Here is a 15,952-nt window from a genome sequence, read left to right on the forward strand (position 1 = left end):
AATTGTTTAACTTGGGTCAAATGTTTCGGGTAGCCTTCCACAAGCTTCCCACAATAAGTTGGGTGAATTTTGGCCCATTCCTCCTGACAGAGCTGGTGTAACTGAGTCAGGTTTGTAGGCCTCCTTGCTCGCACACGCTTTTTCAGTTTTGCCCACAACTTTTCTATAGGATTGAGGTCAGGGCTTTGTGATGGCCACTCCAATACCTTGACTTTGTTGTCCTTATGCCATTTTGCCACAACTTTGGAAGTATGCTTGGGGTCATTGTCCATTTGGAAGATCTATTTGCGACCAAGCTTTAACTTCCTGACTGATGTCTTGAGATGTTGCTTCAATATATCCACATTATTTTCCTTCCTCATGATGCCATCTATTTTGTGAAGTGCACCAGTCCCTCCTGCAGCAAAGCACCCCCACAGCATGATGCTGCCACGGTTGGGATGGTGTTCTTCGGCTTGCAAGCCACCGCCTTTTTCCTCCAAACATAACGATGGTCATTATGGCCAAACAGTTCTATTTTTGTTTCATCAGACCAGAGGACATTTCTCCAAAAAGTACAAACTTTGTCCCCATGTGCAGTTGCAAACCGTAGTCTGGCTTTTTTAATGGCGGTTTTGGAGCAGTGGCTTCTTCCTTGCTGAGCGGCCTTTCAGGTTATGTCGATATAGGACTCGTTTTACTGTGGATATATATACTTTTGTACCTGTTTCCTCCAGCATTTTCACAAGGTCCTTTGCTGTTGTTCTGGGATTGATTTTCACTTTTCGCACCAAAGTACGTTCATCTATAGGAGACAGAACGCGTCTACTTCCTGAGTGGTATGACGGCTGCGTTGTCCCATGGTGTTTATACTTGCGTACTATTGTTTGCACAGATGAACGTGGTACTTTCAGGCATTTGGAAATTGCTCCCAAGGATGAACTAGACTTGTGGAGGTCTACAATTTCTTTTCTGAGGTCTTGGCTGATTTCTTTTGATTTTCCCATGATGTCAAGAAAAGAGGCACCGAGTTTGAAGTTAGGCCTTGAAATACATCCACAGGTACATTTACATTTACGTCATTTAGCAGACGCTCTTATCCAGAGCGACTTACAAATTGTACACCTCCAATTGACTCAAATGATGTCAATTAGCCTATCAGAAGCTTCTAAAGCTATGAAATCATTTTCTGGAATTTTCCAAGCGGTTTAAAGGCACCGTCAACTTAGTGTATGTAAACTTCTGACCCACTGGAATTGTGATACAATGAATTGTAAGTGAAATAATCTGTCTGTAAACAATTGTTGGAAAAATTACTTGTGTCATGCACAAAGTAGATGTTAACAAACTATAGTTTTGGCAAGTCGGTTAGGACAAGAAATTTGTGGAGAGGTTGAAAAATGAGTTTTAATGACTCAAACCTAAGTGTATGTAAACTTCCGACTTCAACTGTATGTCAGCTAGCCGTGGTGGTGGTGGGAGGGGTTATTCATGTGCGTTAGTACAGTCGGTTCATGTATCTAAGGGTGACTGCACTACTGTAGTTATGCACCACCCAACAGCCCCGTACTGCTGTGCAGTAGCATACAGAACAGCTAGCCCCTGCTCATGTAGCACATGGGAATATGTGAAACGTACTCCTCAGCCTTTTCGCATGGCGCTGACTTAGGACGCTTTGGAGGCGGTCACGTGTGCTAGCAAGGCAGAGGTCTCGAGTTCGCGTCCGGTATGGGCTGAATCGGGAGGAAGTAGTACTTCGCTAAGCAAGCAGCGTGACATTACACTCAGTCTAGAAACACAGTGAAAAAATGACATAAGAATATGATGGTGCAGTCCATCCTGCAATATGATGACCAGGCCACTATAAGACTAACTGGCTGGCTGAGACTTCAAGGCAAAAAGAGATGACCGTAGCTAAATACGCTAAGGAACTGGCACTCATTTCTGCAGAGTAAATCAATATCCCTAAACTTAGTCTAATAGTTTGATTAAGAAGTGGGGCATTTGCTGCCAAATTAGGCCAAAGGTCAGACAATGTCTTCTGGACTTTCTGTTGAGGAACGTAATGCTAAAAATGACATAAGGCAAATTGTTGTAATGAGACAAAACAAAATACAGGAAGTGAATCTGCAAGACCTTTGTGTCTCAGTGTCTGACTGATTATAGTGTGGTTATTGGAAACAGGTAAATGCACTATGACAGGGCCTGAGCAGTAGCTAACAGTCTTGACGATTGCAAATCTGACAAATTGAGACAAAACAGAGAGAGAAAAAAAACTGTGCAGTCATCTTGACAGATTACAGCTGTGGGAATAGACTGACAGGTACAACACATGACACGTCAATAAACCAAGTAGGCAGAGACACCAAGGAAACAGAGTGACCCTGGGAAGCCTGTTCCTGGGGTGTGGGTAAACGAGGGGAGCACCAAGTGGGAACTGAAAGTCGCTGTGTAATGTATTAAGCTACATAGAGGTACAGATCCCGCAGGAGGGAAGGGAAACTGCATTATTCTCTCGGTTCTTCTTTCCTTTGCACAAATGAGTGTCCCTGGCTTTTCAGCCGGCCTTCTGTGATTTGTTTTATCAGTGATGCCACTGCAAATTAGCAGTGTGCCTATTTGCAATGGTCCTGTCCTGTACAAGTTTCTATTGGATGTCCCATCAATGGACCAAATTCACAACCAGAAAAGAGTTTGAAGCAGCTGTAGCCAAAACAGCAAATTTGAGCAAGTTCTAATCTAGTCTTGATACCTTGGAGCTTACGGTTTAATAGTGTTCTTAAGCTTAACTGGCCAATACCCCTGCCCTACCACTGAGGTAACAGAATCAGGCCAAGTGAGTAGAATTTCTTCTCTGAAAGAGGGGCAAAATAGCAATGGAGATGTCGCATGCAGAATAATATTTATCGCCATCACTAAAGACAGAACTTCATGTCACAGCTGTCCCAATGATCAGAACAAAATCACATGGTCCTCTGTCCTCCCACCCAGTTAGTGGAGTTTAGTGATCACAAGAGGTGTCCTTGAAGGATGTTTTCTAACCAGCAAGCTTGTTGTTCTTTAACATTATCATAGTCAGCCAACTCAAATGTGAATCACTCCAACATGGTAGTGTTGAGTTCTGGCCTGAATTCCAGTTCTCTGAACAGGATAGTGACTAAGGACCTGACCATTGTCCTGATGTGAACTGGCATCAGTCCAAGTGGTTACATGAGCTTCAAGGACTGAGAATCTTGGCACTAAAAATACCTCTTCATGAGGTCTCTAATAATCAGTCACCAAACCCCAATGACTAGCTCAGACAAATGAAATGGAATGCAATGCATTCTTAACTAGAGCCAATGGCAAGCCACAGTCTATTTATTGTCGAGATAGAGCTGTATTCACTCAGTGGACAGGGGTCATAAACAAGCCTCAAAGCTCATCTCTCTCACTCTACCTAACCTTGGCGACAGGCCAAGGTTCTGAAAGGAGACCGAGGCTATTGAATATTTAATCAGAGTATTCTATTCACCTCAAGCCAGCCCCTACTCTCTTGAGTGAACTGAAGACTGTCTTTCAAGATAAGAGTGGCGGGCTAAAAACAACCAAGCGCTAGGCTAGAATGACTCATCACACTTCCCAATATTAGTCTTGGAATGTGAAGTGGGCAGCAATAGCAATCACATTTGCTTGATGATCACTGATGCATCAACATGGGTTTCATGAATACAGTACAATTACAAGTTTGAATTCCATGAGTCTGCAATTAGGTACTTCTTTCAGGAACAAGTCACAATAACAATGCATAAAATAGGTAGCTTTGTTATCGTTTTGCAAGAATAAATCTCGGACGGATTTATACCCGTTTGTGTGGGATGTTAGCGTAGGCTACTTATTGTTTTTAGTATAAATACATGCGTTACTTACATGAATCTTGTTACTACAGAAATCTATCAAAACAACACAGCTTAGCCTAGGTGACACCAAACAGTTTCTCTGCTCTCCCAGGATCAGGAGTGGTTACACAAAGAAGATTTTGGAGAGGAAAATTAGCTTGATTAAGTAATAGCATATTACCTTGCTGTGCGTTTCTGATTAAAAATAAATAGATACAGTAGGCTCGATACAGTTGAAGTCGGAAGTTTACATACACTTAGGTTGGAGTCATTAAAAATCGTTTTTCAACCACTACACACATTTCTTGTTAACAAACTATAGTTTTGGCAAGTCGGTTAGGACATATACTTTGTGCATGACAAGTAATTTTTCAACAATTGTTTACAGACAGATTATTTCACTTATAATTCACTGTATCACAATTCCAGTGGGTCAGAAGTTTACATACACTAAGTTGACTGTGCCTTTAACCAGCTTGGAAAATTCCAGAAAATGATGTCATGGCTTTAGAAGCTTCTGATAGGCTAATTGACATCATTTGAGTCAACTGGAGGTGTACCTGTGGATGTATTTCAAGGCCTACATTCAAACTCAGTGCCTCTTTGCTCGACATCATGGGAAAATCAAAAGAATTCAGCCAAGACCTCAGAAAAGAAATTGTAGACCTCCACAAGTCTGGTTCATCCTTGGGAGCAATTTCCAAACGCCTGAAGGTACCACGTTCATCTGCACAAACAATAGTACGCAAGTATAAACACCATGGGACCACGCAGCCGTCATACCGCTCAGGAAGGAGACGTGTTCTGTCTCCTATAGATGAACGTACTTTGGTGCAAAAAGTGAAAATCAATCCCAGAACAAAAGCAAAGGACCTTGTGAAGATGCTGGAGGAAACAGTTACAAAAGTATCTATATCCACAGTAAAAGTCCTATATCGACATAACCTGAAAGGCCGCTCAGCAAGGAAGAAGCCACTGCTCCAAAACCGCCATAAAAAAGCCAGACTACGGTTTGCAACTGCACATAGGGACAAAGATCGCACTTTTTGGAGAAATGTCCTCTGGTCTGATGAAACAAAAATAGAACTGTTTGGCCATAATGACCATCGTTATGTTTGGAGGAAAAAGGCGGTGGCTTGCAAGCCGAAGAACACGGGGGTGGCAGCATCATCATTTTACATTTTACATTTACATTTTAGTCATTTAGCAGACGCTCTTATCCAGAGCGACTTACAGGAGCAATTAGGGTTAAGTGCCTTGCTTAAGGGCACATCGACAGATTTTTCACCTAGTCAGCTCGGGGATTAGAACCAGCGACCTTTCGGTTACTGGCACAACGCTCTTACCCACTAAGCTACCTGCCGCCGTGGGGATGCTTTGCTGCAGGAGGGACTGGTGCACTTCACAAAATAGATGGCATCATGAGGAAGGAAACTTATGTGGATATATATTGAAGCAACATCTCAAGACATCAGTCAGGAAGTTAAAGCTTGGTCGCAAATGGGTCTTCCTAATGGACAATGACCCCAAGCATACTTCCAAAGTTGTGGCAAAATGGCTTAAGGACAACAAAGTCAAGGTATTGGAGTGGCCATCACAAAGCCCTGACCTCAATCCTATAGAAAATGTGTGGGCAGAACTGAAAAAGTGTGTGCGAGCAAGGAGGCCTACAAATCTGACTCAGTTACACCAGCTCTGTCAGGAGGAATGGGCCAAAATTCACCCAACTTATTGTGGGAAGCTTGTGGAAGGCTACCCGAAACATTTGACCCAAGTTAAACAATTTAAAGGCAATGCTACCAAATACTAATTGAGTGTATGTAAACTTCTGATCCAGTGGGAATATGATAAAATAAATAAAAGCTAAAATAAATCATTCTCTCTACTATTATTCTGACATTTCACATTCTTAAAATAAAGTGGTGATCCTAACTGACCTAAAACAGGGAATTTTTACTAGGATGAAATGTCAGGAATTGTGAAAAACTGAGTTTAAATGTATTTGGCTAAGGTGTATGTAAACTTCCGACTTCAACTGTATATAGTCCAACAATGTGCTGCTGAGCTACTGTCATTTGAGTAACTAGCTCAAAGTATAGGGATGACCTTTTTTCTGCCCTGCTAGAGCTGCCCCGGTCAACTGTAAGTGCTGTTATTGTGAAATGGAAACATCTAAGAGCGACAATGACTCAGCCGTCTGTCCTCGTTTGCAACACTCAACACAGAGTTCCAAACTGCCTCTGGAAGCAACGTCAGCATAAGAACTGTTCGTCGGGAGCTTCATGAAATGGGTTTCCAACGCCGAGCAGCCACACAGAAGCCTAAGATCACCATGCACAATGCCAAGCGTCGGCTGGAGTGGTGTAAAGCTCTCCGCCATTGGACTCTGGAGCAAGAGAACGCCACCTGCCCGAATGCGTAGTGCCAACTGTAAAGTTTGGTGGAGGAGGAATAATGGTCTGGGGCTGTTTTTCATGGTTCAGGCCCCTTAGTTCCAGTGTAGTGAAATCTTAACGCTACAGCATACAATGACATTCTAGACGACTCTGTGCTTCCAACTTTGTGGCAACAGTTTTGGGAAAGCCCTTTCCTGTTTCAGCATGACAATGTCCCCGTGCACAAAGCGAGGTCCATACAGAAATGGTTTGTTGAGATCGGTGTGGAAGAACTTGACTGGCCTGCACAGAGACCTGACCTCAATCCCATCGAACACCTTAGGGATGAATTGGAACGCCGACTGCGAGCCAGGCCTAATCGCCTGACCTCACTAATGCTTGTGGCTAAATGGAAGCAGGTCCCGCAGCAATGTTCCAACATCTAGTGGAAAGCCTTCCCAGAAGAGTGGAGGCTGTTATAACAGCAAAGGGGGGACTAACTCCATATTAATGTCCATGATTTTGGAATGATATGTTCGACAAGCAGGTGTCCACATACTTTGGTCATGTAGTGTATAATAAGGGGATTATAAAGTATTCACTTGGAAGACAGAGTAATCACATAAGTCATGTGGGCATACCCATAGGTCTTAAGATGTAACTCAAAGCACCATCCTCAGTTATCAGCATATCAACAGCCCTGTGCCTATGGTATGTACATCGTTCCACACCTGCCCCAAGCAGTTCTACTCCTAACAAAAAGAGAACTTCAGTCATCCAGTAAAACCTGTGTGACCGGAGGCAGAGGTATAACTGTTTTGTATGACTAAAAACGTATTCACAGTGAAATGGCCCTCCTATAGCCTAATCAAAGCTTTGGGTGTAATGTGATTTAAAAAATGTATTATGAATATGTCCTCATGTTAGACTGCCTGGAGTGGAAGTATGAATTAAAGTCTGTTTCTTAAATACACATTTGTATTATTGAACCCCAACAGTATTCCACAACACAGTTGCCACCACAGTAATGAGATTAGTGTACTGGCCGGATAAGTGTTGGTTGCCTATCAGACTTCCATGGTGCAAACATGCCTTACCTTCTAAATGGTCTGCCCATTGTTTTGTCCGATTCCGAGCCAGATGGGACAGAAGGCTCGGGAACCCCTTCCCCTCTCTTGTGACAGTAGTTTAAATCCGGACTGCTGTCCAGCAATGTGTTGGTGGAAGAGCTGTCATGGTCCACGGTGAGCGAGTTATTTCGCTTTCGCATCACTGAAATGTAAAAGCAGAATGTGAAAGAAACGCGACAATATGAGGTAAAACACCGTCTATCACTACTGCATTTGATTTGACAGCAACACTAGACAGCGCCGGTGATGTAGCTTGGCAACAAATTCTCCGTAAGAAGCCGGGTAAAGATGAGGTCAGGGTGCCGTTGTTTTCTCACCCAGCACCGCTGACAATCAGCACTTTTGCTAGCTACATTGTTTGTACAAGTCCGATATCTGCAGAGACCAGCTGATCAAATCAACCTTTCCCCTAGGTTCCCCATTTAAGCCGATCAGAACATACCAGTACGCCATCTTTGTAAGGGAAATGTAGCTACATAGCTAGCTAGCCACTTTTCAAAACACACCACCTTATCTAGCTACATGTTATTTCAGAATAAACCCCCACATATTCCAAAATTGAACTAGCTAACATATTAACTGTGACTTCTAAACTGTATACTAGCTAGTTAACATAAACTGACAGCAAGTGCTTTTGCGTGAAACACAGAAACTCGTTAGCTAGCTAAAGCTAACGTCGCTAACTAGCTAAGCAACACAACGTGTTGTTTGTTCTTATATTCGAATGCAAAAATGTTTTATGGCTTTAATAAAATAACAATTACAAAAATATAATACCTTTTTTTCTTTCTTATTAAACTGACAACATGACAAGCGAGGACACCGGTAATTTGCTGTCCGCCACGGTGGCAGCAGCAGATGTGGTTGGTTTGGTTTGTCTTTCATCGGTACCCATAGTTTCCGGTTATGTGATCATAACAAAGCATTTTGCCGCGAAAACTCAGCAGCAGTCCGTCTACAACAATTCACATCATTCTAGAATCCGTGTAATAATTACAGGATAATCACTAGTTTGATGCAATTGTAAGGTTTAGCATACTGTTGTCTAGCCTTATATACGGTATCCTATTACTTTATAACAACATATACCAAGCGATATGTTTTGTGAAAAGTCAATCGAAATAATCAGAGAACTTCACCGCATGGGCGATGGTCAACTGCCTGCATTCAATGTAAGTGGCACATTCAGGCAGGGTATAAACATATACTGGATTTGTAGCAATCAGTGCAGATAGAATAACTAGCTAGCTAGATATATAGATTGTTAGTTTACTCTAGCGATGCAGGAGTCAACACTGGCTTGACACGGGATAGCTAGTACACCCAACTGCCACACATGACGTTACTATTAATGGCTTAGCTATATCAACCATCTTGCTAGGGCTGCACAATTAATCGAATTTTCATCGAAATTACAATATGGACATGTGCAACAGGTCCCCCTGGGAAACTCTGACCAACATTTGGTTCTTACTCTGTCACTACAACTTCTACTGTACCTGGCATTTTCATTAGTTGTCATAGTCCCCGTGTAGCTCAGTTGGTAGAGCATGGCGCTTGCAACGCCAGGGTTGTGGGTTCGTTTCCCACGGGGGGCCAGTATGAAAATGTATGCACTCACTAACTGTAAGTCGCTCTGGATAAGAGCGTCTGCTAAATGACTAAAATGTCAATGTAATGCCAAACAACACCAACCATAGAATCGGAATACTAATTTTATTTCTATGATTCCAACAGTACACCCAAGTGTTTTGATCTAAATCGCAATGAAATGATTTGCCCATATGGTGCAGCCCTACTCCTTGCTGTTCTGACTTGGGTTCTCGAGAGCTAAAATCAACCTAGCCAGCCATCACTAGAATGCGTTTCACTCAGTAATAGCTAACATCAACCAAGCCAGACTATGAATAAAAAGTGAAGGCGTTTAGATTAGTTTGATAGTTTGCAATTTGGTTGTAATGCCACTGACTACATGGTCATTTGACTTCTATTACTGCTCACTGACACCTTCTTTACATCTATGCTCTCTGCACTTTTCAGGAAGATGGTATTCGTCAGGTGCTGGAGGAGATGAAAGCTTTATATGAGCAGAATCAAAGTGATGTGTGAGTTAAGACATTAAACATTGTCACCCATTGACATTGTCTTATATAATCGAATGTGTATCTCTTTCCCAAGGAGTTGTGAAATAATACCTTAAGGGTTTTAACAAATGCGTTTTATTTCACACACCTCAAAGCAATGAAGCCAAGTCTGAGGGCAAAAGTGAGCTGATTCCAACCATCAAATTCCGTCATTGCTGTCTACTGAGAAACCAACGTTGCATCGCTGCCTACCTGTGAGTGCCTGATGTGATAAGGAGTTGATTTTGAGCTCATCATCAATACTAATGTTTTTGTTGACAGTTACACTGACCATATCATAGTTTATTAGGATAGGACAACATCATTGCTTATTTCCTCTCCTCAGCTATGACAGGCTCCTCCGCATTCGGGCTTTGAGGTGGGAGTACGGAAGTGTGTTGCCCACAAACATCCGCTTCCACATGTGTGCAGAAGAGGTATGTTTCTTTCTCCTCTTTCGAAGGCAAGAAACAAATTGGACAGAAGATGGCAGGGTAATGTCATCTGACTCTTAAAATGTCATGTTTCATTTTGAATAGTTGGAGTGGTTTAACCAGTACAAGAAGTCCCTGGCTACTTTCATGAGGTCACTTGGAGGAGAGGAAGGACTTGACATAACACAGGACATGAAGCCTCCAAAGAGTTTGTACATTGAGGTAAGCTGCACAAGGGAACTGCATGCCCGCAAGGACCTGACCAGAGACTAAGTGAATGTTGGTAGGGGCCACTTGTGCTGTTAGTCATCAACTGTATCAATTCATTCAAACTGTAGCACATAGACCCTTGACTGATAAAGGTGCTCCTTGCTTTGGTCTTCATTTAGCTATTTGTACGTATTGGTCATGTTCAATTGATTTTACCCTCTTGCCATTTAGTTTGTTTCTCACCAAATGTATTTCTCTCCATAGGTGCGCTGTTTAAAAGATCATGGAGAGTTTGAAATAGACGACGGGACCATCATTCTTCTGAAGAAAAACAGTCAGGTATATAAAAAAAAACATAACCATCACTATACATGCACATTGTGTAAAGAATTGAACATGAGTCAAAATCAACTCCTCTATCTCCGCAGCATTTTCTGCCACGATGGAAGTGTGAGCAGTTGATTCGCCAGGGGGTCTTAGAGCATATCATGTCTTGAATCAAATACCAGAACAACTATTACCTTTTTTTTCAGCAGAGAGGATTATCCATTGAAGTGAGACAATGCATCAGGTGGTGCTATTTTGAAAAAGTGCTTTAAAACAATAATTAATTCATATACTTAGCAGGAGGTCATTTATTACTTGGTCAGTTTTGTTTTACTTTAATTGTGGAGTGATTGTGTAGTGCATGACAAATCCACAGCTTGCATGTTAGTGTTTTTAATTACCTACATACATTATTCGATTGACAATACATTTTTTAGTACTCAAATAATTTAGCAATTAAAAGGTTGACTGTACAGCAGTGCATCAGGATTGAAAATTGTGCAGATGTGTATCAAAACTTTACATGTGTAAATACTGTGCTTTTGGTTGATCATTTAAAATACCACAAAGAACACTTCATTAAAAAAGTAGCTAAACCCTTTCTTTGATTCATTTTGTGTGATTAAATGGAGGTTTCAGCCTTTCGCATACAGTACCATTCATCTCATAGTCTGACAGACCAACACTTAAAGTTATGTACCTTAATAGAGCGTTTGGTGATCAAACTGGAATGTTATACCATTGGTCCCATTATACATCTAATCGACTCTCAGACCTACCAACGCAGCATGATGCTAGAGGATTGTCTGTTCGTTATCTTTTAGTAACCTAACGGAATACAATACTTCATATGAACTTTGACCTTCACAAAAAAATGAGTCTTTCATTAACCTCAATATAATAAAACATATATATATACATACACAAAAACAAAAGTACATGCATAATACCCTGGTGGCTGAAAACACAAGACTTGTGCTGTTCCACTTACCCAAATAACCTGTGCTAATTGTGTGCAGTCAAACCCACCATCCCAAGAGGGAGTTGTTACAAAGTGATTTTGTTATGGACCTTACAGAATCAAATTGTGGACCACCTGCCACATTAAGCATCTGTGTCATTGGGACGGTCATCCAATACTAAGGTTAAGGGAAGGAAACTAAGAGGTCTTTCACAGTTGTCAGTCTTTTGGGGAGTAGCGTTCTGAGTAGTAGGGAACTGCTACGCAGAGAGGGAGGCAGGGGCGATCTTACGAAGGAGCTTGTTGAGGGCTGTAATCTTCTCCTCTAAGAGGAAGTTCTTTTTCTCAGCACTCTTCTGCCGCTGCTCAGTGACCTGCAGTGCCTTCATCAGCTGGGAGTTCTCCACATACAGGTCCTTCAGCATGATGTCCGACTTGGCATTCTTCGCCAGCTGTGGGTGGGGGACAGGGACAACGAAATGGTCAGATTTGTTTCTCTGGTATTTGTTTGTCTCGTATGAATGGTAAACTGACCTGCTCCTTCAGCTGGTTGACCTTCTCCTGCAGCATCTTGCGCACACTCCTCAGCTTGGTCTCCACCTCCTCCATCCTCTCCTGCATGTTCCCCATCACCTTCTCATATTGCTCCTGAGCACCAACAGAGAGCCAGCATTTACAGCATGTCAACATCATACACATTTCCTCTGCATACATTTATTTTATTGATCACTTTTAGTTCTGTGTTAAGCTATGGTCGATTCTTCTGAGAAGTGTTAAATGGTGTAAATCTGTCATTTTAGAGCTCATGACTATTGAACTGTCACCAGTTGCTGGATTGGGTGCATCCTGTAGTGCAGTATATTACCTGCTGCAGGCCCATCTGGGTGCTGGCTTGCTGGGCCTGTGTGCAGAGGGTCTGCTCCAGCTGTTCCCTGGACCCCAGTCCTGCCTCCTCCCTCAACTGCTGCAGCTCCCGGACATGCTGGGCCTGGGCCAGGGTCAAGGCCGTGTCCACCATTTGTGCCTGCACCATAAAACAGTGTGTGTGTTGAGAATCAACTACATTGTAGTCAGACTGTGCAGTGATCCACAAATCGCCTTGCATCCCAAACTATTCTTGCTCAAACTGATCCCTTCAAACACGCTGATAGACTCAATAGGGCATAGGAATGGAGTTTGGAAATGTTCATGAAAGGAATTAGCCTCAACTTTCACAACCCTGAGGTGGATTAGTGCAAACTTGGATCATGGTGTTAGTTGTTCAATTTGAGTTTCAATTGGCAAACCTGCTTTCAGTTTAGAGATTTAGTGCCTCAGCAAAATTACATTTATCAATTATTTAACAAATGTTTAAGGTAATCACCTGATCCTGTGCCTCTGCCCTGGCAGTCTCCAGCTGTATCTGTTTGTTCTTTAGAGTCAGACACTCCTCCATCAGCCTCTGTACCTCCACATCCTGGCCCTGCAGCTGATACACCTGAAGGAAACAAAGCACAACAACCACTTCAAAAAGAATTCACCTTTATAATAAAGCATTGCATGCAAGCATCAATGATCACATTTGCAGACTAACAGTAAGATTTAACTCGGAGCGCACATTCGAGGATCAGCCCCAGGGGTTAATTATTTGAAGTAGTAGCCTAGGCTATGAACTGTGCTTATGCTTTTTTTTTTTTTTAAAGCTAGCTAGCTATTGATCCTCTGGCTAAATTATAGTATCTGGTGTAATATTTTGAATTTGATTTATTTATGTACAAACAGGAGACATAATATATACTGAACAAAAATATAAACGCAACATGTAAAGTGTTGGTCCCATGTTTCATGAGCTGAAATAAAAGATCCTAGACATTTTCCATACGCACAAATAAACATCAAGTTTTGTGCACAAATTGGTTGACATCCCTATTAGTCAGCATTTCTCCTTTGCCAAGATAATCCATCCACCTGACAGTTGTGGCATATCAAGAAGCTGATTAAATAGCATGATCATTACACAGGTGAACCTTGTACTGGGGACAATAAAAGGCCACTCCTAAAATGTGCAGTTTTGTCACACAACACAATGCCATAGATGTCTCAAGTTGAGGGAACGTGCAATTGGCATGCTGACTGCAGGAATGTCCACCAGAGCTGTTACCATAAGCTGCCTCCAATGTTGTTTTAGAGAATTTGACAGTACGTCCAACCGGCCTCACAACCGCAGACCACGTGTAACCACGCCAGCCCAGGACCTCCACATCCGGCTTCTTCACCTGCGGGATCGTCTGAGACCAGCCACCCGGACAGCTGATGAAACTGTGGGTTTGCACAACCAAAGAATTGCTGCACAAACTGTCCGAAACCATCTCAGGGAAGCTCATTTGCGTGCTCATCGTCCTCACCAGGGTCTTGACCTGACTGCAGTTCTGCGTCGTAACCGACTTCAGTGGGAAAATGCTCAACTTCGATGGCCACTGGCATGCTGGAGAAGTGTGCTCTTCACGGCTTAATCCCGGTTTTAACTGTACTGGGCAGATGGCAGACAGTGTGTATGGTGTCGTGTAGGTGAGCGGTTTGCTGATGTCAACATGGTGAACAGAGTGCCCCATGGTGGCAGTGGGGTTATGGTATGGGCAGGCATAAGCTACGGACAATGAACACAATTGCATTTTATCGATGGCAATTTGAATGCAGAGATACCGTGATGAGATCCTGAGGCCCAGTGTCATGCCATTCATCTGCAGCCATCACCTCAAGTTACAGCATGATTATGCACAGCCCCATGTCGCAAGGATCTGTACACAATTCCTGGAAGCTGAAAATGTCCCAATTCTTCCATGGCATGCATACTCACCAGATATGTCACTCATTGAGCTGTTGGGATGCTCTGGATCGATGTGTACGGCAGTGTGTTCCAGTTCCCGCCAATTTCTCGCAACTTCGAACAGCCATTGAAGAGGATTGGGAAAACATTCCACTGGCCACAATCAACAGCCTGATCAATTATATGGGAAGGAGATGTGTCACCCTGCATGGAGGCAAAAATAGCTCACACCAGATACTGACTGGTTTTCTGATCCACGGCCCAATTATTTTTTTAAGGTATCTGTGACCAACAGATGCATATCTGGTCGTGTCTACATTTGACACTTACTTGCGACTTCTGCTATCAGAATACGAAGATCACATTGAAAAGACGGGTCTAGTTGCTTTGTGGCCTGATTGTGTCCAGATCTGGCTGACCACTTCAGGTGGTGGTCAGGGATGCATTGTGTGCAGATTTCTCTTCAGTCTGGATGCAATCAGGCTTCCGAAAGCCATACAGTGGGCGACGTCATCAGCACTCCCTTTAGCGTTGCTTGCTGGCTAGCTACAGAGGTTAGCTGGCTAGTTAGCTACAGTAGTTAGGTACTGCCATCAGTTGTTGTGTTATTATCATATTTGTCCTATTCCACCGTTTGTGGAATGCACACTGGCATTTGAATATAGCACGGGAAAAGGGAATCCGGACACACTGGACACGGTAGACACATTTAAATGTAATTGTAGATGCACGACACGTTCGGAATTCCATGATCAGAAATCTATGATCAGAATACTAAAGCTGCATGAACTGTCAAGTCTAGACATGGCCTCTGTATTCACAGTCATGTGAAATCCATAGATTAGGGCCTAATGAATTCATTTAAATTGACTGATTTCCTTATATGAACTGTAACTCAGTAAAATCTTTGACATTTTTGCATGTTGCGTTTATATTTTTGTTCAGTGTAATTTTGGCAAATTTATTTCAATTTACCACGGGGTGCTGCAGCACCTCCAGCACCCCTACTTCCCGTGGCTATGGCTTTAAGAGCAAGTAACGTAGCCCTACTCTGTGTAGCAGCTCCTGGTTTTGGAGGTGCAGGCTCTGGCACTCCTCCTGTAGGGCCATGGAGGCCTCCACCTCATGTTTCTGGGCCAGATGCAGCTGCTCCTTCTCCCTGCTTAGCCTGCCCATGCTGGCCTCCAACTCCCTTACCTGATGATCAGCAGACAACAATGAAGTCAGTCAAAGTGATGTATCACAACGCTTCATTAAAGATCACATTCAGGAGCAGCAAACAGTGAGCAGACATTTGTATTGTTTTCGTCGTCAGTATGTCACTTACCTTGTCCTGGGCATCCTGCACCATCCTCTGGTGGTTGGCTACTTCCTGGGTCTGGCCATTCTTCTCCTGACCCACAGCCTGGAGCTGGGAGCGAAGCAGCTCCGTCTGGGAGTCCACAGAGCGAAGAGACCCTTGGAGCTTCTCAACCTGTAAAAAAAATACATAATTCATACATATTCAGTCAGAGGAAAGACTTGGAAGATGTCAATTCCCCCCAACAGAGTTGCAATAGCCAAGTACATCCTTCTCTCACCTTCTGGGTCCTCTCCTCCACCTCCACCAGCAGACTCTCCTTATCCTGCTCCAGCCATTGGTGCTTCAGGGTCAGGCTGGTCAGTGAGGACTCCACATCTGACAAACGCTGGAGCTAAGCGCAAACAAGACAATCAAGAACCAAGATAC

At 43.0% G+C, this 15,952-nt stretch overlaps 3 protein-coding genes across 6 annotated transcripts in view; 1 reads left to right on the plus strand and 2 right to left on the minus strand.

Annotated features, from left to right (window-relative positions):
* The window catches only part of LOC121553627 (lysophosphatidylserine lipase ABHD12), a 42,003-nt gene extending 33,770 nt beyond the window's left edge, over positions 1–8,233 (minus strand). Inside the window, exons 1-2 of one of the 2 annotated variants that reach the window (XM_041866885.1) lie at positions 8,140–8,233; positions 7,330–7,504 (exon numbers count right to left, since the gene is read on the minus strand). In XM_041866885.1, coding sequence (XP_041722819.1) covers positions 7,330–7,502 — 173 coding nt within the window. In that variant the 5' untranslated portion in view covers positions 7,503–7,504; positions 8,140–8,233. Of the gene's footprint in view, positions 1–7,329; positions 7,736–8,139 lie in introns of those variants that run through there. The other variant, XM_041866886.1, reaches the window with a different exon arrangement.
* A 53-nt stretch (positions 8,234–8,286) lies between these two features.
* gins1 (GINS complex subunit 1 (Psf1 homolog)) lies at positions 8,287–11,057 on the plus strand. Its single transcript, XM_041866887.2, has 7 exons — positions 8,287–8,534; positions 9,403–9,467; positions 9,602–9,700; positions 9,832–9,922; positions 10,025–10,141; positions 10,394–10,468; positions 10,558–11,057. Exons 1-7 carry the CDS (start codon positions 8,460–8,462, stop codon positions 10,624–10,626), a joined length of 591 nt encoding a protein of 196 aa, XP_041722821.2. The 5' UTR covers positions 8,287–8,459; the 3' UTR covers positions 10,627–11,057.
* The window catches only part of ninl (ninein-like), a 43,717-nt gene continuing 38,598 nt past the window's right edge, over positions 10,834–15,952 (minus strand). For 2 of the 3 annotated variants that reach the window (XM_041866884.2, XM_041866882.2), the window contains 7 exons: positions 15,804–15,917; positions 15,551–15,697; positions 15,274–15,420; positions 12,781–12,894; positions 12,283–12,441; positions 11,952–12,065; positions 10,834–11,869 (listed from right to left, as the gene is read on the minus strand). In XM_041866884.2, the coding sequence (XP_041722818.2) occupies positions 11,678–11,869; positions 11,952–12,065; positions 12,283–12,441; positions 12,781–12,894; positions 15,274–15,420; positions 15,551–15,697; positions 15,804–15,917 (987 nt within the window). In that variant the 3' untranslated portion in view covers positions 10,834–11,677. The remainder of the gene's footprint in view (positions 11,870–11,951; positions 12,066–12,282; positions 12,442–12,780; positions 12,895–15,273; positions 15,421–15,550; positions 15,698–15,803; positions 15,918–15,952) is intronic. The other variant, XM_041866883.2, reaches the window with a different exon arrangement.

Source organism: Coregonus clupeaformis, chromosome 37 (assembly GCF_020615455.1).
Source record: "Coregonus clupeaformis isolate EN_2021a chromosome 37, ASM2061545v1, whole genome shotgun sequence".
NCBI classification, from domain to species: domain Eukaryota; kingdom Metazoa; phylum Chordata; class Actinopteri; order Salmoniformes; family Salmonidae; genus Coregonus; species Coregonus clupeaformis.

Excerpts from the sequence above, each read along its gene's own strand:
- gins1 (XM_041866887.2), top strand. The coding sequence starts at position 8,460 with ATGTTTTGTGAAAAGTCAATCGAAATAATCAGAGAACTTCACCGCATG. Across the intron at positions 10,142-10,393 it reads CAAAGAGTTTGTACATTGAG|GTGCGCTGTTTAAAAGATCA; the intron begins GTAAGCTGCACA and ends TTCTCTCCATAG. Across the intron at positions 10,469-10,557 it reads TTCTGAAGAAAAACAGTCAG|CATTTTCTGCCACGATGGAA; the intron begins GTATATAAAAAA and ends CTATCTCCGCAG.